We start from the raw sequence: 25,774 nt of genomic DNA on the forward strand, positions 1-25,774 counted from the left end.
TAACATGAGGTTTCATGGTCACATCTTGATTCTTTCGAGATAGTAATTAAAGCTTTATGTCTATCCCTACTATTTTCAGTCAGATATTTTCTGCGTCTGGTGTTTCGTGAAAGAGACGGGATGTGTTACAGTGTGTACTTGGGCACTCACCAGCGACACGGCGCCTACGATGATGGAGCCCAGCCGGACGGAGAACCAGAAGCAGAAGCTGTACATGACGGGCATGGCGCCGGCCCGTGGTCACGGGCGCCAGCCCGCTGCAGCACACGTTGCAGTTCCTGGAAGAACAAACAGTCGTGTTGCCGGTAAAAGGACTCCTGTTCCGTAGGTCCCATAGGTTGAGTCGCTAATCTGTATTGACATCTGACCCCGAGATAGCCATTCGCATATCAGAAATAATATTTATGGGAATTTGTGTGACGGAGTAGGTGTCGGCATATATACACTACTGGCCATTAAAATTGCTACACCACGAAGATGACGTACTACAGACGCCAAATTTAACCGACAGGAAGAAGATGCTGTGATATGCAAATTATTAGCTTTTCAGGGCATTCACACAAGGTTGGCGCCGGTGGCGACGCTTACAACGCGCTGACATGAGGAAAGTTTCCAACCGATTTCACATACACAAACAGCAGTTGGCCGGCGTTGCCTGGTGAAACGATGTTGTGATGCCTCGTGTAAGGAGGAGAAATGCGTACCATCACGTTTCCGACTTTGATAAAGGTCGGATTGTAGCCTATCGCGATTGTGGTTTATCGTATCGCGACATTGCTGCTCGCGTTGGTCGAGATCCAATGACTGTTAGCAGAATATAGGAATCGGTGGGTTCAGGAGGGTAATACGGAACGCCGTGCTGGATCCCAACGGCCTCGTATCACTAGCAGTCGAGATGACAGGCATCTTATCCGCATGGCTGTAACGGATCGTGCAGCCACGTCTCGATCCCTAAGTCGATGGGGACGTTTGCAAGACAACAACCATCTGCACGAACAGTTAGACGACATTTGCACCAGCATAGGCTATCAGCTCGGAGACCACGGCTGTGGTTACCACTGACGCTGCGTCACAGACAGGAGCGCCTGCGATGGTGTACTCAACGACGAACCTGGGTGCACGAATGGCATAACGTCATTTTTTCAGATGAATCGAGGTTCTGTTTACAGCATCATGATGGTCGCATCCGTGTTTGGCGACATCGCTGTGATCGCACATTGGAAGCGTGTATTCGTCATCGCCATACTGGCGTATCACCCGACGTGATGGTATGGGGTGCCATTGGTTACATGTCTCGGTCACATCTTGTTCGCATTGACGGCACTTTGAACAGTGGACGTTACATTTCAGAAGTGTTACGACCCGTGGCTCTACCCTTCATTCGACGCCTGCGAAACTATATATTTCAACAAGATAATGCACGACCGCATGTTGCATGTCTCGTACGGACCTTTCTGGAAACAGAAAATGTTCGACTGCTGCCCTGGCCAGCACATTCTCCAGATCTCTCACCAATTGAAAAGGTCTGGTCAATGGTGACCGAGCAACTGGCTGCCCGAGTATGGGCAGCTGTACCTGTAAACGCCATCCAAGCCCTGTTTGACTTAATGCCCAGGCGTATCAAGGCCTTTATTACGGCCAGAGGTGGTTGTTCTGGGTACTGATTTCTCAGGATCTATGCACCCAAATTGCGTGAACATGTAATCACATGTCAGTTCTAGTATAATATATTTTTCCAATGAATACCCGTTTATCATCTGCATTTCTTCTTGGTGTAGCAATTTTAATGGCCAGTAGCGTATGTGTCTGTATCGCGGACCATATTTTTTAGTGTTTTGTGTACCTTAATTCGCCTCGAAATGTTCCGAGGAACTTAACAGCATTAGTCAAAGATCTTTTGCTTGGCTTACGTATGAGTTTTTTCTTTTAACCTGATACTGAACATTGTTTTACCTGTTCTAGGCTTTAATTTGATGATGGCTGCAGTATCCGGCCTCTCGCCTGACCCCTTACCACCATGGAACACATCTGCGGCTGGCGGGTTGCGACATTCGTAGGCGTCCCCTACCAAAGCCAGGAGTAAACAGAGACTGGTCGTACGCACCGAGCTGTGTACACCCCAGGCCACAACAGCAACCTTTCCAGCTCTGCACTCGAAGAACAAAAGCAATATAAACTTTAAATTTATCAGTTGAATACCTGAAGTCTGTATATGAGTCCTCGATCATTTTATTTTTATTTTTAGCACTTTTATTTTCACAAGTCCGTCTTGATCACATGTATTTCCTTACATTTTATGACCGGTTTCGGCTTATCGCCTTCTTCAGATCGTTAAAATATTCTGATATAAATCATTGTCGAGTTAAACATGTGCGCACATGTTTAACTTGACGATGATTTGTATCAGAATATTTTAACGATCTGAAGAGGGCGATAAGTCGAAACCGCTCATAAAGTGTAAATAAATCTATGTGATTAAGAGGGACTTTAAGGTTAAAATCTTCTGAATTGTTAGGCCACGTCATATTTCTTTCTAAAATAATCGACGTTTCGTCCCCTCTGCTGGAATCTCCTTCAGGATGTTTTGGTGTCCACTCCTGAAGAAGATCGCAGCAGAGGGGTCGAAACGTCGATTGTTTTAGAAATAAATATGACTCGGTCTTACAATCCAGAAGATTTTAACTTTAGTGGCAACGGCTACGAAAGCCCGCAGACTTACATAATATAAACTTTCTTCTGTGTACAGGTGAGACTCCTGTGGACTCCGCGAGAGGCGCCATCATCGCCTCATCGCCCGCCATCAGAGCGATCAAGTAGCGGCACTACATTTCGTCCGCGCGTCACGTGACCCGTATAGAAATCCATCCGCCTGATTACGCCATCTGCTGCCTACAGCCCATCAAGTGGAAACGACCTTCGAGCAGACGCCGAACCAATCAGGCTCAAAGGTCACCGGTCACATCACCGACCAGGACTCCGGCAACATCAACGGCCATGAGACCGGATACATCGCCAACCATCTCACCAACTTGACATCCACCCTACACCGATCAAGACTCCTGTATGGACTATCGTGAGAATCTTTAGTTCTACCAGAAGTGGCTTTACTTCGCTACCTTCCCCATTTGGCGCCATCTCATTTTTATCTGTCTCCAAAACTTGAAGATCACTTTGATAGTGATGAAGGAGTGCAAGCAGAAGTGAGGTTGTGTCTTGGTCAACAGTGATGGTGTCAGCAAACGGTTGTCTCATTGGGAGAAATGTGTTCGTTTCCAGGGTGACTGTGTTGAGAAATAAATACGTAGACATGAAAAATAAAGGTGTAGAATGTTAATAGCGTTTGTTTTATTTAAAAGGCTTTAACAGCTTTAGCATACAAAATTCGGAGGCATTACTTTTCAGCAAGCCATCTTACAAAGGTTTGCTGTAGTTGTCTAAAGATGTCTAGGACATGTCATAATATAAGTGTGATAATAATTTGTAGCTTCCGTTCCTTTTACGGATTTTTCCTGCTTTACAGCATTAATGCGAGCTATACTTTTTGTAGCACAAAAAATAAGTACGCTATGTATTTTCAAAACATTTAGTATATTTTCAGAGAATCAGTAATCTTCTTTCTTCTTTTTCCTGATCTTATCACACATCTTGACGGAAATGGCATGTTGGTCTGGATTTGTCAGTGTTAGTGCTAGAGGGAGGCCGGACGCTCTTCCTTTCGTCACCTCTCCCCCCCCCCCTCCCTCACTCCCTCTTCCCTGGATGCAATTTCTGAATCCCATCTGTCTGCATCTGGTGTGAAAGTGTAAGAATGTATTCTAAATGTTTGTTAATGGTGTTAACGAGCCGGAACGTGGATACTAGCCTGATATTTACCTAGTCGGATGTGGGAAACCACCTAAAAATAACATCCAGCCTGGCGGGCACACCGACACTTGTTGTTAATCCGCCGAGTGGCTTCGATCCGGGTCCGACACGCCACCCCGAATCTCGGAAAAGGCGTGCTGACGCGAGTGGCAGTCCGCGCGGATCAGAATCAATAACCTAAATATCATTTTCGAGAGGTTCTGTTAATACCTCTTTGTAATACTATTTGTGGCCTCAATGAAATGAGCTGATCCTGTTATTGTTCCAAACAGTGTGGGAGATGATTCTGTTCCACAAAAAGCAGAGGATGTTTAATCGAAACTTGGAGACCATATTTGTAGTATGTCTCTTCGTTACTTGAATTACATACCTTTTCCATTAACTAAAAATTAACCGAAAACGTAATTTATCATCAATAACACAGAAGTGTAATTTTTCTGTCAGAATTCACACACTCAAATGCCTCAGATAACTCATAACAATATCCAGTCTCTCGATTTCAGAAATTAATCTTGTGTAGTATTGTGTTCAAGTTTGGATTTCAACACGTCACGAATTCTACGAGTCTTGGTTCAAAAAATGGTTCAAATGGCTCTGAGAACTGTGCGACTTCACATCTGAGGTCATCAGTCCCCTAGAACTTGTTGTTGTTGTTGTGGTCTTCAGTCCTGAGACTGGTTTGATGCAGCTCTCCATGCTACCCTATCCTGTGCAAGCTTCTTCATCTCCCAGTACCTACTGCAACCCACATCCTTCTGAATCTGCTTAGTGTATTCATCTCTTGGTCTCCCTCTACGATTTGTACCCTCCACGCTGCCCTCCAATGCTAAATTTGTGATCCCTTGATGCCTCAGAACATGTCCTACCAACCGGTCCCTTCTTCTAGTCAAGTTGTGCCACAAACTTCTCTTCTCCCCAATCCTATTCAATACCTCCTCATTAGTTACGTGATCTACCCACCTTATCTTCAGCATTCTTCTGTAGCACCACATTTCGAAAGCTTCTATTCTCTTCTTGTCCAAACTGGTTATCGTCCATGTTTTACTTCCATACATGGCTACACTCCATACAAATACTTTCAGAAACGACTTCCTGTCAATTAAATCTATACTCGATGTTAACAAATTTCTCTTCTTCAGAAACGATTTCCTTGCCATTGCCAGTCTACATTTTATATCCTCTCTACTTCGACCATCATCAGTTATTTTACTCCCTAAATAGCAAAACTCCTTTACTACTTTAAGTGTCTCATTTCCTAATCTAATCCCCTCAGCATCACCCGATTTAATTTGACTACATTCCATTATCCTCGTTTTGCTTTTGTTGATGTTCATTTTATATCCTCCTTTCGAGACACTGTCCATTCCGTTCAACTGCTCTTCCAAGTCCTTTGCTGTCTCTGACAGAATTAGAATGTCATCGGCGAACCTCAAAGTTTTTACTTCTTCTCCATGAATTTTAATACCTACTCCGAATTTTTCTTTTGTTTCCTTTACTGCTTGCTCAATATACAGATTGAATAACATCTGGGAGAGGCTACAACCCTGTCTCACTCCTTTCCCAACCGCTACTTCCCTTTCATATCCCTCGACTCTTATAACTGCCATCTGGTTTCTGTACAAATTGTAAATAGCCTTTCGCTCCTTGTATTTTACCCCTGCCACCTTCAGAATTTGAAAGAGAGTATTCCAGTTAACGTTGTCAAAAGCTTTCTCTAAGTCTACAAATGCTAGAAACGTAGGTTTGCCTTTCCTTAATCTTTCTTCTAAGATAAGTCGTAACGTTAGTATTGCCTCACGTGTTCCAACATTTCTACGGAATCCAAACTGATCTTCCCCGAGGTCCGCTTCTACCAGTTTTTCCATTCGCCTGTAAAGAATTCGCGTTAGTATTTTGCAGCTGTGACTTATTAAACTGATAGTTCGGTAATTTTCACATCTGTCAACACCTGCTTTCTTTGGGATTGGAATTATTATATTCTTCTTGAAGTCTGTGGGTATTTCGACTGTCTCATACATCTTGCTCACCAGATGGTAGAGTTTTGTCATGACTGGCTCTCCCAAGGCCATCAGTAGTTCTAATGGAATGTTGTCTACACCCGGGGCCTTGTTTCGACTCAGGTCTTTCAGTGCTGTGTCAAACTCTTCACACAGTATATTATCTCCCATTTCATCTTCACCTACATCCTCTTCCATTTCCATAATATTGTCCTCAAGTACATCGCCCTTATATAAACCCTCTATATACTCCTTCCACCTTTCTGCCTTCCCTTCTTTGCTTAGAACTGGGTTGCCATCTGAGCTCTTGATATTCATACAAGTGGTTCTCTTCTCTCCAAAAGTCTCTTTAATTTTCCTGTAGGCAGTATTTATCTTACCCCTAGTGAGACAAGCCTCTACATCCTTACATTTGTCCTCTAGCCATCCCTGCTTAGCCACTTTGCACTTCCTGTCAATCTCATTTTTGAGACGTTTGTATTCCTTTTTGCCTGCTTCATTTACTGTATTTTTATATTTTCTCCTTTCATCAATTAAATTCAATATTTCTTCTGTTACCCAAGGATTTCTATTAGCCCTCGTCTTTTTACCTACTTGATCCTCTGCTGCCTTCACTATTTCATCCCTCAAAGCTACCCATTCTTCTTCTACTGTATTTCGTTCCCCCATTCCTGTCAATTGTTCCCTTATGCTCTCCCTGAAACTCTCTACAACCTCTGGTTCTTTCAGTTTATCCAGGTCCCATCTCCTTAAATTCCCACCTTTTTGCAGTTTCTTCAGTTTCAATCTGCAGTTCATAACCAATAGATTGTGGTCAGAATCCACATCTGCCCCTGGAAATGTCTTATAATTTAAAACCTGGTTCCTAAATCTCTGTCTTACCATTATATAATCTATCTGATACCTTTTAGTATCTCCAGGATTCTTCTAGGTATACAACCTTCTTTTATGATTCTTGAACCAAGTGTTAGCTATGATTAAGTTGTGCTCTGTGCAAAATTCTACAAGGCGGCTTCCTCTTTCATTTCTTCCCCCCAATCCATATTCACCTACTATGTTTCCTTCTCTCCCTTTTCCTATTGACGAATTCCAGTCACCCATGACTATTAAATTTTCGTCTCCATTCACTACCTGAATAATTTCTTTTATCTCGTCATACATTTCATCAATTTCTTCATCATCTGCAGAGCTAGTTGGCATATAAACTTGTACTACTGTAGTAGGCATGGGCTTTGTGTCTATCTTGGCCACAATAATGCGTTCACTTTGCTGTTTGTACTAGCTAACCCGCACTCCTATTTTTTTATTCATTATTAAACCTACTCCTGCATTACCCCTATTTGAATTTGTATTTATAACCCTGTAATCACCTGACCAAAAGTCTTGTTCCTCCTGCCACCGAACTTCACTAATTCCCACTATATCTAACTTTAACCTATCCATTTCCCTTTTTAAATTTTCTAACCTACCTGCCCGATTAAGGGATCTGACATTCCACGCTCCGATCCGTAGAATGCCAGTTTTCTTTCTCCTGATAAGGACGTCCTCTTGAGTAGTCCCCGCCCGGAGATCCGAATGGGGGACTATTTTACCTCCGGAATATTTTACCCAAGAGGACGCCATCATCATTTAATCATACATTAAAGCTGCATGTCCTCGGGAAAAATTACGGCCATAGTTTCCCCTTGCTTTCAGCCGTTCGCAGTACCAGCACAGCAAGGCCGTTTTGGTTAATGTTGCAAGGCCAGATCAGTCAATCATCCAGACGTTGCCCCTGCAACTACTGAAAAGGCTGCTGCCCCTCTTCAGGAACCACATGTTTGTCTGGCCTCTCAACAGATACCCCTCCATTGTGGTTGCACCTACGGTACGGCCATCTGTATCGCTGTGGCACGCAAGCCTCCCCACCAACGGCAAGGTCCATGGTTCATGGGGGAAGATTTAGAACTACTTAAACCTAACTAACCTAAGGACATCACACACATCCATGCCCGAGGCAGGATTCGAACCTGCGACCGTAGCGGTCGCGCGGTTCCAGGCTGAAGCGCCTAGAACCGCTCGGTCACAGCCTCCGACTCTACGAGTCTCACAACTCTACCGGATGAGAAGGAACTGTACATAACAATTTCTCACGAAATCAGTATCTTCAACAAAATCGGAAAACAGGAACACATCACCACTTTCTGGACAGTATCTCTGTTTTATCTCCGCCGTATGATAGGACAGTAACACGCTGCCTTATGGATAAGAGACTTCAGATTGTACACGACAGCAGGTCATCCTGCGGGGAGATATTGCCCATCTGCGTGCGCCTGAGAGGTATTTTTCACGATACAAACACGGTTCTGACGAGGTCCGAGATTGCAGCGAAGCGATAGAGGAAATAACGAGCACTGGGTGGAGTAAGTATTACGCTGAGAGAAACGAGGCGATGCATCGCTTGTCACGTTATCGACCGGCAAGCCTGCTTGTATGGCAGTTTTTCAGAGCTTGGTAAACGCACGTTGCGTATGAGAGTTTTAAGAGTTACAGCAAATTTCGTCGTCTGCTTTTGTGTAAACAGTAGGACACTTGAAATTTTACAGAAGGCTTCAATTTAGGAAATCATTCTCCTCACTAACAACTGAAATTATGCATAATAAATGTCGCTATTAATAGCATACTTCGAGCAACTGCAAGTATCGGGGTAAGTTCTTTAAAAAAATTTCTTCTCTACTTCCGGGTACCTTCTGCTTGCATCACTTAAATAACCCAAGTTTTTCTTCCACTGTCTGCAATTATACCTAATTTCTCTACAGCAATGTCGTTCGTTTCCGAAACGTGTCCGGTCAATTTTCCTTTCCTCTAGTAAATCGCAACCAATGTATAATACCTTCTTCTTTTCCACATCTTTTTAGTACCTCTTCACATACCGTCTTCTCCATCCACATCAGTTTTTCAGTTTCCTCCCAGCAGCATTTCATAAAACTGTCAAAGTATTTAATTTGCTCTTCGTCACGGTTTAAGCTAGAGAGCATCGCATTGTGGAGGCATAGCATTTTATTTGCATTTTATTTGCGAGCAGCAACAGATACAAGTCAAATACCTTTAATGTTTCTCAGTTTACGAACATATCTTTTAACCTATGCTGCCTTAGGAAATAGGGTATCTGTATTTGAAGACCTTGAGACCAAAAAGATGGTAACAGACTTTTGATTCTATACTGTGCAGTTGTTCTATTTGAGGTATGAAGAGAAACTATCCATAAGACGAGTTCTCAGATTCAGAGGATGACTTCGGTTGTTTAAATTCTGTACATTTTCACTCTAATTTGGATCCACTTTCACCTAATCTAGTAAAATAACAGCGGAGACTTTAAACCGTCTACTTCGTATTCTTCTCATCACTTCGACTCAAATTATTTCGATGTCAACGGAATGTTGAAGTTGCTCATTTTTCTCGTTTATCGGTACCTCTCGTAATATCGGTACCTAATTACCGAATCTCTCCAAAAATATGACTGTTTTGAAAAGAAATTTAGTAGATGAACAAATAGTCCGTTACTGTTGGCTGTAGCTGCTATGCATCATATATACTTCTGCCAACGTACTATTATTTAGACTTTACGACTGTGGCTTTATGTGTCCTTCCAGAAATGTTATTCAGCATTTCGTGGAATTTTAGCCACTTTTCAACATTATTTGCACACTCCGTTGTTTTCTACTTTTCACTGAATTTTCAGGTCATTGTAGGATTAATTGTGAACATACATTTTGTGTAGCCAATGCAGTATTTTCCGTTGTTTTTGTATGCCTACGCCGCTGACAATTTCCGAATGTTCCACGATTAGACGGCTTCTACATTAAATGCAAGGTGATGCAAACTTCATTTATCTATTTCAAGGCCTGTATTTTTTCCGGCAGTAATATTAAAAATAGTATTTTTCTTGTGACTAAGTCTTCATCAGATATTTTAACTCGCCAGGAAGTCACAAGACCGCAAAAACTTCTCGAAAGGGTACAATATTGATGGAGATTTTCTTATCCTAATACTATATTCACAAGAGGTTACATATTTTTTTGCATGAGATATTCCCCAAGAATCTTTTATTTACGCAGGTAGCCCACAGATTTGAAACATTTCGGAAACACTCTCCAAAAGTATCCGCAACCCTTATCTATAAAATACTTGCTTGATTAACTCAAAATAGAGCTCCCAGAAACAGAAATCATAAACACGATATGTTCTACCACGTGAAGAACTGAAGATTCGTCCAATGTGAAAAAGAAATGATAAAGAACGTGATTATAATCACCTGTCTGTTGTCTGCCCCGAAGTAGTGGCGAGGAGCGGGGGGGGGGGGGGGGGGGAGTAATGGATTGGCGCGCGATTCCTGCTAAGCACTGAGTCGCCTTTCCTTTTATATCAAGATGACACGAAAGCAAAGCCGTCGCTTGAAATACTCCGATGGCTACGTCGATTTCTGCAGCGTGACAGGAGTGAAGTCTACAGAGAATGGCAACCGGATTACTCAGCTCTGGCACTTTCTGATGGAATGCTTCCCGTTTAAATTCACGTCGAAGCTGGCACTGACATCCCCTAAAAGCGAAGTTATTACTCTAAGTAGTTCGGCAATGCAGATAGGATAAGGTATTAATTGTAACGCAGACGGCAGTCAATTTTGGCACACCGTAAAAAGAAATTAAACAACTCAAGCAAACAGTTTCTTAATGTTCGTACAGAGTCCTTGACATAAAATAGAGGGATTTTTTTAATTTTATTTTCCGTTAGCATCACTTGACAGAAACCACGTTGCCTTCACATTATTTTACCTGGTCCACACTATTTTTTTCTTCCTTATCATTACGACTCTCCTGGCTGATTTGATGTGGCTCGCCACAATTCCTCTCCTGTGTCACCCTTTTTGTCTCAGGTTAGCACTTATCCCCAACGTTCTCCATTATTTGTTGAATATATATAATCTCTGTTACACTTTATAGTTTTGGCCTTCTCTGGTTTCCTTTAGTGCCTTGGAAGTCATTCCCTGATATCTCAACTCGCAAAATCCCTTGACATGATCTCTGTTACACAATATTTGATACAGACAGAAACTTATTCAGTAGCGAATTATCACTTCAGTAGCAATGTTCTAACTAAGTCTGTATCGACACTGCAACAGTAGTGTGTTGATGGTTCCACGAACAAGTCTGTTTATTAATATGGCATATTTCAATATGGTGTCTCTCTATAGTCCACTGCACTTGCTGGTAATTTCGTATCTGCGACAGCTGATTGTAGAACACGACTGTTGACAGGAGGATGCGACCGACTACAGCCCTTGGGACCGCAGTTCATAATACCGTGCAGATGGTTACATTGGATCAGCGTGATTGGCTGTCGCTACGGGAGATAATAAGCTCGTTCCTCGTTGGCCCTCCTCGCTAGACGATCTCATCGTCCTCCCTGGCTTGTGTCTGTGGGAGGTGTGGCAAAGTAGTTCCTGCGCAGGCAACCTGGAACACAGCGATGTGGGAAGGGATGTATCCGGCTGTTCAAATAGCAAAACACACATCTCACTTCCTAATCTGATTCCTTCCTTCAGATTTGCCAAATTTAATTCGACTACATTCAGTCACTTTGTTTTACTTTTGTTGATGATCATCTTATAACGTTCCTACAAAAGGCTAACTAATTCGCTCAACTGGTCTTAAGTCCTTTCTGTTTTTAACAGATTTCTATGTCGTCAGCAAGCATCAGAGTTTTTATTTCTTCTCTCAGAATTTTAATTCCTTTTCCAAATTTCCCCTTGATTTATTGCTTGCTCAGTGTACATACTGAATAACATCAGGCTGACTCACTCCTTTCTCGACAAATGCTTCCTCTTCACGTCGTTCGGCATTGCTGCCTGATTTCGGTATAACTTGTGAATAACTGTATACTCCCTGAATTAAATCCCAGCTATTGAAGAATCACAAGAAGAGGAGGTATACTTGGAACAGACTGGGAGATACTGGAAGATTCCAGTTAGATTACATCATGATCAGGCAGAGATTCCGAGACAGGATATTGAATTGTGCGGCGTACCCGGGAGCAGATATAGATTCAGATGACAATTTAGTTATGATGAAGAATAGGCTGAAGCGTAGGAGACTAGTCAGGAAGAGTCAGTGCGCAAAGAAGTGGGATAGGGAAGTATTAAGGAATGAAGAGATAAGCTTTAAGTTCTCTGAGGCTATAGATACTGCGATAATTAATAGCTCAGTAGACGGTTCAGTTGAAGAAGAATGGGCATCTCTAATAGGGGTAATCACATAAGATCGAAAGAAAGACATAGGTACAAGAAAGGTAACTGCGAGGAACCATTGGAAACAAAATAAATACTTCAGTTATCGACGAAAGAAGGAAATACAAAAATGTTAAGGGAAATTCAGGTGCACAGAAATAGAAGCCACTTAGGAATAAAATAAACAGGAAGTGCAGGGAAGCTAAGGCGAAATGGTTGCACAAAAAATGTGAAGAAATCGAAAAAGTAATGACTGTTAGGACTGACTCAGCATATAGAATAGACAAAACAAACTTTGGTGAAATTAAAAGCAAGGCAGTAAAATTAAGAGTGCAATAGGAATTCCACTGTTAAATGTAGGGGAGAGAGCGGATCGGTGGAAAGAGGACACTGAAGACCTTTATGAGGCGGAGAACTTGTCTGATGACGTGATGCAAGAAGAAATAGGAGTCGACAGGGAAAAGATAGGATATCCCCTATTAGAACCAGAATTCAAAAGAGCTTTGGACTACATCAGATCAAGTAAGGCAGAAGGGATGTATAACATTCCATCGGAATTTCTAAAATCATTGGGAAAAGTGGCAAAAAACGACTACTCACGTCGATGTGTAAGATATATGAGACTGGCGATATACCATCAAACTTCCGGATAAATATTATCCACACAGTTCCGAAGATAGCAACAGCCGACAAGTGCGAGAATTATCGTAGAGTCATTTTAACAGCCCATGCATCAAAGTTGCTGACAAGGATGTTATACAGAATAATAGAAAAGAAAATTGAGGTCCTGTCAGCCGGCCGTTCTGGCCGAGCGGTTCTAGGCATTTCAGTCTGGAACCGCGCGGCCGCTACGGTCGCAGGTTCGAATCCTGCCTCGGGCATGGATGTGTGTGATGTCCTTAGGTTAGTTAGGTTTAAGTAGTTCTAAGTTCGAGGGGACTAACGACCTCAGATGTTAAGTCCCATAGTGCTCAAAGCCATTTGAACCATTTTGAGGATGTGTTAGATGACGATCAGTCTGACATTAGTAAAGGAAAAGGCACCAGATAGATAGTTCTGACGTTGCGGTTAGATAATGGAGCAAGACTGAAGAAAAATTAAGATACGTTCATGGGATTTATCGACATGGAGAAAGAATTCGACAATATGAAATTGTACAAAATGTTCGAAATTCTGTTTAAATAGGGAAAGAAGGGTAACGTACAATATGTACAAGAACCAAGAGGGAGCAATAAGACTGGAAGACGAAGAACGAAGTGCTCGGACTAAAAAGAGTGTAAGACAGACAAGTAGTCCTCGCCCCTACTGTTCAAGATAGACATCGAAGGAGAAATGACGGAAATAAAATAATTGAAATTGTCTCCAAGTCTCTTCCACGTATACAACCTCCTTTCAGTATTATTAAACCAAGTATTGGCAATGATTAAATTGTACTCTGAGCAAAATTTTAGCAGCAGATTTCCCCTTTCATTCCTCTCTCTCAGTCCTTGTTCTCCTACTGTTTTTTCTTGCCTTCCTCTTCCTCAAGTTCCCATTCGAACTTAAAATTTCGCCTCCCCTACCTATCTAAATAATTTCTATTATCTTTTCATACATTCTGTCAATATCTTTATATCCTTCGTAGCTAGTTGGCATACAATTTGCAGTAGTATTGTGGGTCTTGGCCACGTGTCTGTCCTGGCTACTATCACACATTCACTATGCTGTTCATAGAAGCTTACACACATTCCCATTTTTCTTATTTATTATTAGACGTACACCTGAATTACTCCTCTTTCAATTAGGATTTATAATCCTGTATTCACCTGACCAGAAGTCCTGTTTTTCCCATCACCGAACTTCAACGATTCGCATTGTATCTAACTTCAACTTACCCATTTCTCCTTTTATACTTACCAATCCGGTTAAGGGACCTAACATTCCTCGCTCTGGCCCGTAGAATGCGTTTTGTTTTTCCTGATGACGCCGCCCTCCTGAGTAGCCCCAGCCCGAAGATCCGAATAGGGAACTATTTTAACTTTGGAATATTATACCGAAGAGAATCCCAGAAAGTCATACAGTAGTACTGCATACCCTTGTGAAAAATAATAGCTATTATATCCTCTTCCTTTCAGATATTCGCAGTATCAGCAGAGCCTTTATGGTTGCACGTGTGGCTGTAGGTATTGTTGGGGCGTACAAGCCACCTCGCCTTGGTAAACTCCATGGTTCACTGGGAGCTGTGTGATAGGTGGGGGCGGAAACGTAGTTCTACATTCTAACCTTATCCCATCTAAGAAAACGCTAAAAGCGGAAGGCTATGAACACATTTCTCACCATTAGAGGAACGGTTTGGAGACAATGTTTGTTTGTATCAACATGACAAAGCACCCTGCATGTGTGAGGCAATCTTTTGCGAAACGTCCGCAGCTCGTGGTCTCGCGGTCACGTTCTCGCTTCCCGGGCAGTGGGTCCCGGGTTTGATTCCCAGCGGGGTCTGGGATTTTCACCTGCCTCGAGATGACTGGGTGTTTGTGTTGTCCTCATCATTTCATCATCATTCTTGAAAGTGGCGAGATTGGGGTAGCAAAGGTTGGGAATTTGTATGGGTGCTGATAACCGTGCAGTTGAGTGTCCCACAAAACCAAACATCATCATCATCTTTTGCGAAACTTAACATTCCTGAAATTAACTGAACTGCCCACAGGCCCGAGAAAAGCCCAACAGAACGCCTTTGAGATGAGTTATGTCGACTTCGCTCCAGAACTCAGCGTCCAACTTCATTTCCTCCTGTGGTTTCGGCTCTTGGGCAAGAACGTCTTAATGCTGCTCATCGTTCTGCGAACTGTGGTCTTCGATCGCCATTCCATGAGGCATTCTGAGCTGCGGGCAACCATAAGAAGACCGTGTGATTTGAACGTTGGCGTCGCCGTTCTGACCTCCATCACAGAGGCGTCAAAAGAGGGTACGAGGAGCTGTGACGACCTTTCTACCGAGTGACACGTCCATGCTGATGTTCATAAGGTACCCCTTATTTACAGAAAAAGGGACCCTTTACGTTGTTTCCAGTTTAGCTATTTCACATAAGTGAAGTGAATGTAGCGGCGATTTGGTACTGTGCGGAGTAAGGAGCGAGCGGTAGGTTCTCAAGCTGGCCATCTGGTGCTTTCAGAGCCAGTGGGATAAGGTGCCGATGCAGAAATCTCTCGCGACGTCAGCAAAGAGATACATAGGGAGAGCACATTTATTCTGGCGTTAATCAAGTAATTTAATAATTTTTTTCATAATGCGGGGCCGCAGTTGTAATATATTTCTTTAAAGTCAGCAGCGCCATTAGAATGTTGTTTATTTACACTTACACAATCATAATTTCGGCTTCAAAGTGCCATTATCAAGTGTTTTCAGTGTTATAAATTGCCTAAGATGGCATACTGTCGCATTAAAATACATTACTTGACACATTGTCTAAGAGTCGATATTTATGACAGAACCTACTGCTTTGTTTCATTACTCAGTACACCATCTTGACTTTAAAGAAATCAAGTAATTGTTGTTAATAAATATTTGCTAACAAAAGTTGCCTTTTGCCATTCAGACGTTAGCTGGAGTCTACAGGTCATGTATACTATCTTTCAGTAATTTTGCAATGCCAGGAAACATTGAAATTAATAAATGAATGAATAAGTTTGGCATAACCGAAGATGTGTGATCTCATACGAGTTATATCGATTGTACACTCTGTGTGCCATAGTTGGCAGCCGTTGATAGGATGCCTTTCGATCTAGTCATGCGTTAGACCATGCTGTTGTATCGGTAATAGCTTATAATCAGTGTGAACAAGTTCATTTTACGGTGTTTCTTAAATAAATGCACTATAATAGCATCCTCGTAAAAATTATTTGCGAAAAAACTTCTTCCCGCTTCATTACGTAAAACTTAGACAGTAGTACTGCATACTCAGAATCCGACGGCGCTGCTACGGCTCTGAAGGGGACATAAAACTACGGGAGCATCTCCACATAAGAGGTAGGAAGAATTCCCACGCGACGGCTCACTAAGTCAGTTCAAGGACGGAATGGCTTAATTATTCTAAAACTTTGGTGGGAAAGCGTGGTCGATTATCCTTTACGCCCGTTAGACCACCATCTACGGACTCAGGCTAAACTGAGACATTTCTGGAGATTTAGTACGAGTGGGGGGTTCTTGCATGTAGGGCAGAACTGTGGTGAAATTTGGTGTCAATGTGACATCACTGAACTCACTTTACACGTCACATGAACTTCTGAACTCGGCCTTTTTTTTCGCAAGAGTGGACACCTTGCTGTTCGACACGTCGTCAATCCCGACGGTGACTTTGAGGGACGCCACGGTTATGCACCAGTACAGAGGAACACAAGTTCCCAACAGCAGTAAATTTAGGGAATTATCTTATTACGTTACCGGTTTCGGTGGGTCATGGCACCATCTTCAGGCTCCTAGACACGAAGCTACAGGAACCACTATCTAGATTTCTCCACAACTGACGTGGACATTACACACATCTAACGACGTGGGTGTTGTCGTTATAAGTGTGAAATGTCCACGTCTATTGTCAAACTATCTACGGAAATCAGTTTGATATAGGGATCTCTGTGGTAAGCACAAACGACTGATAGCTTATCTCGTTTCGTGTAGGTACCTGAAGATGAAGCTAATGAGTCACCGAAACTGGTAGCGTAATAAAATTATTTCCTATGTTTACTGCTGTTGGATATATGTTTTCTGCAAGTCATCGACCAGCCGCAGCTTCGTTGTTCTATTTATACAATACACAAATACAGAGGAAGGTTGTAGGCACCTTTGAGCCAAATTTCAAACATGCGTCGGAATGGTACACAGTTGCAGGGTTTCAAAAAGGTGATACTCTAATTCTGTTGCCCAGTGTAGGCGCTCAAATACTTTTGATCAGATAGCGTATATACATGTTGTTACAGGTCCAGTTGAATAAGGAAGAGGCAGGTACCCGGCTGTGGCCTTATGGTAGGAACTGAAGGAAGTATCCTCAGACACTGGATTATCTCAGGAGTGCCGCAGTCAAGTATTGTGGCAACTTTGAACAGAAAAGTCTTGATCTCCTTTTGGATACCAAGAAGGGTCCAAACATTTAACAGCGCACGGGAAGGAGCAACACATTATTCAACGTTACTCAGCAGCAGAGTTCTATTTCGCAGATTTGCAACGATGTGCATTTCCGTAGAGACTGCCTTTATTTTGAAGACTGTTCTGTTTTTATTAAAGTTGTTTTAGTTAGTAAAGCTGTTTAGTTACTAAAGAATTCTTTTGAGATTCACGAGTCTTCTTTTTCATTCCTTACTCCTCTTGCAGATAAACTCACTCACGTCTGCAAAATGCAAATGATACAAAAATTATTTTCGAGCGCAATAGTTTAAATTAAATGACACTATGAGTACATGTGCTGAAGAGATAATTGGATGACGGAGAGTAACACAGAAAGAGCGATGAATTCGAGGCATACCTTAGCATCTGATGGGTGAAAGAAAAATGGAAAGCAATAGTGTGAATAAATGAAAGATCAAGATGAACTTCGGCATCTAGACAAAAATATGCCGAGTTAGACTGTCGAGTCAAAAGCAGCTGTAGAGAGGACAAAAAAAAAAAAAAAAAAAAAAAAAACAAAAAAAAAAAAGAAAAGGTCTGAACGGAAAGGAAGATAGGTGCGAAGTGCTACCTCTAGAATTGAAACCAGTACATTATACCGTACTGTTCGAGAATTAACTGCAGCCCATAGGTTTTTAAACGGTCCCGTTAAGGTTAAAGATGGCTAATTTCTGACCACCAAAGATGAACAAGCTGCAGGATGGGTTCAGTACTTCAAAGAAACCTTAAACTAGCCCAACCCACTTATTGCTTACAACTTCAAAAATGAGTCAAAAATACAAGAGCTTATGGTAAAAACATCACAGATTTAACGGGTGCACAGCAATAAAAACAGTTAAAGACGATAAAATAGCTGGGTTGGATGTAGTAAACGAGGCACGTTTCAGAAGTCTGGTGGCATGGCAACATTGTTAAACTACAGAAGAAAGGAAATCTAGCCGAACGTACAAAACGTGAGAGGCATCACGCATCTTTCAGTGCCAGGCAAAGTCATATGCATCGTTCTTCCAAAAAGGATACGAGAAGCCGGAGATTGTTGATTACGAGAAAAACTGTCTGGATTTCATAGTGGAAGATCCAGCTCTGAGCAAATATTTATTCTGCGAAACGTAATAGACCAATGCATTGAATTCAACTGTCCACTGCACCTACATTTCGTTGATTTTTAAAAAGTGACGGTACACACCGAGAATCATTGTGGAATGTTCTGACCTACATGGAATTCCTCACTATCTCACTGATGTTTCCAGAAATCTATACCTAGATTCGAGTAGCTGTACACGAACAGAAGGTGGGAACATACCTTTCTTTGGTATTCTGACAGGGGTCAGACAAGGACGCATTGTCACACCATTACTTTTTCATATTAGTCGTAGATTTCATAATGAGAAAAACAATAGACAACTGCTATCTGCGCATACATTTGTAAGATCTTAATCTAAGTTTACAGATCTAGATGACATCGATCTCCTAGCAGACACACCACAAAGTTTACAACTAATGGAAGTTGGATGGAATGACCAGATCCGTAGGCCTAAAAATAAACAGTGATAAAACAAAAACAATGTGCATGAAAAGTTTATCAACTCAAATTATAGCGTAACTGGAGGAACTACGAGATGTTGACCTATTTACATATCTCGGCAGCTTTATCTGTAATAACGGAAAAGTAGATGCAGGACCTCGCGTTGTAGCCGCCCGGTCTTGGGCGCCTTGTCACGGTTCGCGCGGGCGCCCCCGTAGGAGATTCGATTCCTCCCCCGGGCATGTCCTTAGCGTAAGTTAGTCTAAGTTAGGTGAAATAGTGTGTAAGCTTAGGGACCGATGCCCTCAGCGTTTGGTCCCATAAGATCTTACCACAAACTTCCAAATTTCCATAGATGCAGACATCACAAGCAGAAGTGGGAAAGCTTATGCTCAAACGAATGCGATCCATAAGGGAACTAGACTCCATAAGTAAGTCCTCAAAACATCCTACCGATAGTCGAGTGAGATATACAGACTCATTATTTTTCAGCAAAGATGCTTAAGCCGAATTTGGGAGATCAGCTTACGTGACCCATGTATCCAAAGATGAAGGGCACGAAGAAGTAGTATACGCAGCCTGCACAAAATCGTTGCTAAAGAAGACTAGAGCTTGCGGTGCATCTTCTACGCGTGAAAAATAGAAGAATCCCCAAATCAGAACTGTTGTCGAAACCGGTAGATTGATATAGAGGTAGAGGAATACGTCGTAACTCGTTGAAATGAATTATTATAAAGGATCTTCAATGCACGGACTCAGTGAGGAAGCTGAAAATCTGTCAGCTTGTCGAGTTCGCTAGAGGAAACTTGTTGCCTGATATACTACCTAGCGTCGGAGGAACTAAGACTAAATAAGTAAGTTCGTTATCGGTCGCCAAGATTGCCCGTTATTACAAAAGCATTCGATAAATAGGATGGACTGTTCAGTTGTTGGAACGTCGGCAATCGCACGGAACGATTGGTCAGGTACAGCTCTTTAAAAAAGAAAAGAGGGAAGAAAGGAAAATTTCAATAGAAAGAGAACGGAAACTATCAGATTTTGGGCACAGATAACCCTTTGATAATTTCAGGAATATTGTATGCACAATGAATGAAGAAGTGCTGGGGATTTTGGATTGGAAGTAGATCATATTTATGTGACGATGATACCGCAAGTACATTAGCAGTGGATGGAGAACAGTGTTGTTGTATAGTTATGACAGCATAACACAATATCTCAGTTATCAAAATATATTTACTTTCCACTTAGCGTTTAGATCTGATTTGGTATTGTGAAAATGAAATGAATTTTCAACAGCGAAATGCACCCATTTTCTGTCCCTGCATATGAGAGAAACAACATAACCCAGTGAACTTACATTCGCGAGAGGGAGGTTCTCGCCACCCGTATTTAGGTTTTTCTTTATTTCTGTAAATCGCCAAATTCGTGGTCGAAGACGGCCGGATCCTTTTCCCATTCTTCATTTCAGTCTTGAGCTACTTCTCAAATGACTCTCCCTTGTCTGGAGTATAACCTCCAGTTTTCCTCGCATCGCCAGCACTTTCTTGTAAGAACATTTACGTAAAAAATGGTTTACACTTGGTGGCTATGGTGTATTCGTCGAATTGTGAATGGAAAATAAGAATATCGTGACTGGTGCAGGTCTTGAAAGAGATTCGTTGTCTGCTTCATTTCTCGTGCCAATGACATAGATCTAGTATCTAGACCTCCAAACCTCTTTCTTAGCGCGTTTCTGAAATTTTGGGTGTCTACTAACAGGTCACTGTCAGTTCCCGAACTCACGGCAGAGAGTCGATGTATCATTCATGAAACACAGGGCTCTTTTAAGCGAAAAAGCAGGAAAATTTCGACAGTGGAAGTGAAATGCGGCATCAGACTGGTGAATGACTTTTACTAGTATATTTGTGGGAGTATCAAGAGCTTAATATCCAGGGTTTGAGTTAGAGAACAGACCCATGTTATTTTAGAGGTTAATGACGAAATAATTTTGAGATTTCACGACGAATGGGTCTAGGTACACTCGTTACTAGCTGTGTTCATTAGATGTTCCGACTTTCTTAAAACTGATACTAAATAAATGCGTCCTTTTCATTATATCAGTATGAAACGTAAAAGAAATATGATTTTAGAACATACCAGCTTTAGAGTCCTCCGTTCTGTCGCAATGCTACCAAACTGGATTCAAAAAAGTCGTTGCTCTTTTGCATAATTCCTTGAACCTTTCTAACACACAACAAGCGAATGGATTTCATTTGTATCACATTTTAAGCGAATCGCTGAGTTTCAGAGTCGTGGAAGTCCATTTTCTTGTATTTTGTGTTTCACACAAAGAAAGATACCCAATGTTTGTGTTACGTACAGAAAATCTATGACAGATAACTTCAGTATACATGGAGCGGCACGCAGGTCGAATGGCCCACCATGTCGTGTTGTGTAGGTAGCATGTACTGTGATGCAATCGATGACCGTTGTATGTCAGCAGTTGTCTGTTTACACATCACTGACGGCCAAACGTGCAGCAAGGGTTTAGGTGACATTCCTTTTTTCCGGAAGGAACCTAAGAACATTATCTAGAAATAGCAAAATATCTCTTACGCTATTATACTGTATTCACTTTTTTATTCTTAAATTAGTTCTTTATTTGCAGAAGAATGGAAAAACTGATAGAAGCAGACCTCAGCGTAGATCGGTTTTGGTTCCGGAGAAATGATGAAACACTTGAGGCAGTGCTGAACCTACGACTTGTCTTAGAAGATACGAAAAACAAACCTACACTTATAGCTTTTATAGATTTGGAGAAGGCTTTTGACACTGTCGAGTGGAGTACACTCTTTGGAAATTTGACAGTAGCAGGGGAACAATAGAGGAGCGATAAGTTAAATACAATTGTACAGAAAACAAGATGACAGCTATACCAGCTATAGTGAGGGCGCGATAAGCTGTCCGCTGACGACCCCCCTCCACACGAACACAGCGGTAAGTACTGATAGTTAAAAATAAGCGCCATTCGGACACTTCGTGTCGACTGTCCTCTGTTTCAACTTGCTGCCACGCTCAGAGACCTCGAACCTGTGAACCTGTAATGGCCTGCACATGTACTTTATTGCTTGTATGGATGGTCGATTAACTGCATAATAACCATAATTATATTTAGAAGAATTATGCAGCATGAGACACGATTACAAATGCTTAGGATAGCATCTTTTCTATTCGTTGTGTTGTACCGGGTGGTTATAATTAAAGTTTCGCTATTTAACGCGTTATAACGGAAACTACACTACTGACCATTAAAATTGCTACACCAAGAAGAAATGCAGATGATAAATGGGTATTCATTGGACAAATATATTATACTAGAACTGACGTGTCATTACATTTTCACCCAATTTGGGTGCATAGATCCTTAGAAATCAGTACCCAGAACAACCACCTCTGGCCGTAATAACGGCCTTAATACGCCTGGGCATTGAGTCAAAAAGAGCTTGGATGGCGTGTACAGGTACAGCTGCCCATGCAGCTTCCAACACGATACCACAGTTCATCAAGAGTAGTGACTGGCGTATTGTGACGAGCCAGTTGCGCGGCCACCATTGACCAGACGTTTTCAGTTGGTGAGAGATCTGGAGAATGTGCTGGCCAGGGCAGCAGTCGAACATTTTCTGTATCCAGAAAGGCCCGCACAGGACCTGGAACATGCGGTCGTGCGTTGTCCTGCTGAAATGTAGAGTTTCGCAGGGATCGAATGAAGGGTAGAGACACGGGTCGTAACACATTTGAAATGTAACGTCCACTGTTCAAAATGCCGTCAGTGCGAACAAGAGGTGGCCGAGACGTGTAACCAATGGTACCCCATACCATCACGCCGGGTGATACGCCAGTATGGCGATGACAAATACAAGCTTCCAATGTGCATTCACCGCGATATCGACAAACACGGATGCGACCATCATGATGCTGTAAACAGAACCTAGATTCATCCGAAAAAATGACGTTTTACCATTCGTGCACCCAGGTTCGTAGTCGAGTACACCCTCGCAGGCGCTCCTGTCTGTGATGCAGCGTCAAGGGTAACCGCAGCCATGGTCTCCGAGCTGATAGTCCATGCTGCTGCAAACGTCGTCGAACTGTTCGTGCAGATGTCTTGTAAACGTCCCCATCTGTTGATTGAGGGATCGAGACGTGGCTGCACGATCCGTTAGAGCCATGAGGATAAGATGCATGTCATCTCGAATGCTAGTGATACAAGGCCGTTGGATCCAGCACGGCGTTCCGTATTACCCTCCTGAACCCACCGATTCCATATTCTGCTAACAGTCATTGGATCTCGACCAACGCGAGCAGCAATGTCGCGATACGATAAACCGCAATCGCGATAGGCTACAATCCGACCTTTATCAAAGTCGGAAACGTGATGGTACTCATTTCTCCTCCTTACACGAGGCATCACAACATCGTTTCACCAGGCAACGCCGGTCAACTGCTGTTTGTGTATGAGAAATCGGTTGGAAACTTTCCTCATCTCAGCACGTTGTCGGTATCGCCACCGGCTCCAAACTTGTGTGAATGCTGTGAAAAGCTAATCATTTGCATATTACAGCAACTTCTTCCTGTCGGTTAAATTGGAGTCTGTAACACGTCATCTTCGTGATGTAGCAATTTTAATGACCAGTAGTGTAAGTACTGTACGACGACCGTATTTGTTAGCATTAATGTCAACGACATGGGGAAGACAAATAATGCAGAATCCATTCTGAAGTGAAACACTGTTAATGTGCTCCTACGGTACATCATACCACTACATATCGGTACCTTTATGGCTACAAAAGGGGCTCAATATGGCGCTCATCAGTGTCCAGAAGAGTCTGAAAGCGCAGGATTTCATTCTGCACAGCAGAACGAAACATGTCCATAGGTATGCTGGCAATCTCTCTTAGTATGCTGCGCCTCAGATCAGCACATGTGCGAATGTTCCCCTGGTGAACCCTGTCCTGCAGGTACCTCCACTACCAGAAATCACAGGGAGCGAGATCAGGTGATCGTGTCGACTAAGCATTTGGAAACGATCGGTTGATAATTAGATCGTTTGCAAATGTGTTTCGGAGAAGCAGGTGAACTTCACGAGCGACGTGCGGTGGGGCCCCATCGTGCATGAAAATTGTTGAGTTCAATGCGCCAACCTGTTACAGAAAGGATGAGTCAATGATGAACGTAGCCGTGAAGCCACACCGTACTTTGACACGTTCACCATACGTAGGAACTTCATGCGTAGTAGCTAGACGTGAAGATCCCCAAGCTCGGCAATCCTGTGTGTTCACCTAACCCGTCAGAGAAAAATGAGGTTCGTCTTTCCATAGGATGGTCCAGGGCCAGCCCTCGTCAATTTCAGTCCTTGCGAGAAAGTGGAGAGCGAAGTCAAGACACGTCGTTGTGCATCGTGTGGTGCAAGCTGCTGTACGACATGGGTCTTCCAGGGATACGATCTGAGGATGGTTCGAAGCACCTTCCGTACAGTGGACCACGGGATGTTCAACTGTCATGGCACAGTACGCACACTGCCTGACGATCGGGAATTGCGCGCACCGTTGTCTGCCATAAAAACAGCGATTTCATCAACCACCTGTGGTGCAAGCGATCATCGGCCTCTTCCTGGAGCGACGCCCAGTTCTCCAGTTGATTTGAACTTCTTCATCATGCTCCGCATAGCAGGTGGACATTGAGGACCCTTCTGTAATCCTTTCAGCCGGCGATATTCTCCAAGTGCAGCTGCAGCATTACTATTGTTTTGATAATAGAGCTTCATCCATAATGCCGAAGCTCATGTTCACCTGTCAACATGTGCGCTGCGACAGGTCAAGTGTGTGCGACTATGAATCACGATGACTGATCTCGGCACCTGGTGGCCATAGTTGGAACTGGACGGTGGCGCTGTGACGCATGGAAATCATGCACCCCATACTCTGGACATTAATGCTACCAAGTTTCCGTGTTATGACGTGTTAAATAGGAAAAATTTAAATATAACCATCCAGTATTACAACATCCTTAGTTTAATTTCACATTCGTTGCTAGATATATGTGCTGTATTTGAAGATGACCATCCTTATAATGCACATTCACAAATCCGTTACATTCCACTGAAATTAATATCATAAAATCTCACCGATTGGAGGCACATACTCCTTTGAGTTGTCAGTGCAGGTAGACAGCGCCGCAGTTTGACGAGCACTGGTCTATAGTGCCCCTGACTCTAACGTGAACAGTTTTCGTAGCTTGTTCCAACAATTTACTCGTTTATTATCTTTTTCTTAACTACAGGCCTCTTGTTGTGAGTGCTATAGTATTTGATATACTGCTATATTTGGACGCATTTGGACAAGAGAAGAGGGTCGCGGAGGCAAAAGAAAAGCCAAATTTAGGCTTTCAACGCACATTAGTATTCTGATTTTTGAGTTCTTTATCAATCGTCATATCATAGAATTCCAGATAGGTGATTACTCTACTGAAGTTTGTGTATTGTGGAACCCCATTATTCTATGAACGTGTCTTTATTTTTTTTAGTCTTGCATCCATTATCAACCTCAACGTCAGAACTGTCTCTCTGGTGCTCAGCCAAATTGATCGTCATGTAACACAGGCGCAAGTTTCTTTTCCACTGTTCTGTATATTATTCTTGTCAGCAACTTGTATTCAAGAGCTGTTAAGCTGATTGTGTTGTAATTATCTCATTTGCCTTGTCTTGTAGTCTTCGGAATTGTGAGGATGATGTCCCCCCCCCCCCCCCCCCTCCGGTGTCCAAGGTTCGAGTCCTCCCTCGGGCATGGGTGTTGTGGCGCCCTTAGCGTAAGTTAGTTAGATTAAGTAGTGCGTAAGCGGGTAGGGACCAATGACTTGAGCAGTTTGATCCCATACTCCTTACCACAAATTTCCCTATCATTCGTTACCACCCTTGCTTTTAATTTCCTATATGCTGAGTCAGTTATACCACCAATC

The 25,774-nt window shown here is 42.6% G+C and overlaps 1 protein-coding gene across 1 annotated transcript in view; it reads right to left on the reverse strand.

Annotated features, from left to right (window-relative positions):
• Nucleotides 1-25,774, reverse strand: part of LOC126198874 (uncharacterized) — a 129,075-nt gene that overhangs the window by 59,588 nt on the left and 43,713 nt on the right. Inside the window, exon 2 of the mRNA XM_049935476.1 lies at nt 151-278. Within this exon, the coding sequence (XP_049791433.1) occupies nt 151-225 (75 nt within the window). The 5' untranslated portion in view covers nt 226-278. The remainder of the gene's footprint in view (nt 1-150; nt 279-25,774) is intronic.

The sequence above is a fragment of the Schistocerca nitens genome, chromosome 8 (assembly GCF_023898315.1).
Source record: "Schistocerca nitens isolate TAMUIC-IGC-003100 chromosome 8, iqSchNite1.1, whole genome shotgun sequence".
In the NCBI taxonomy this organism is placed as follows: domain Eukaryota; kingdom Metazoa; phylum Arthropoda; class Insecta; order Orthoptera; family Acrididae; genus Schistocerca; species Schistocerca nitens.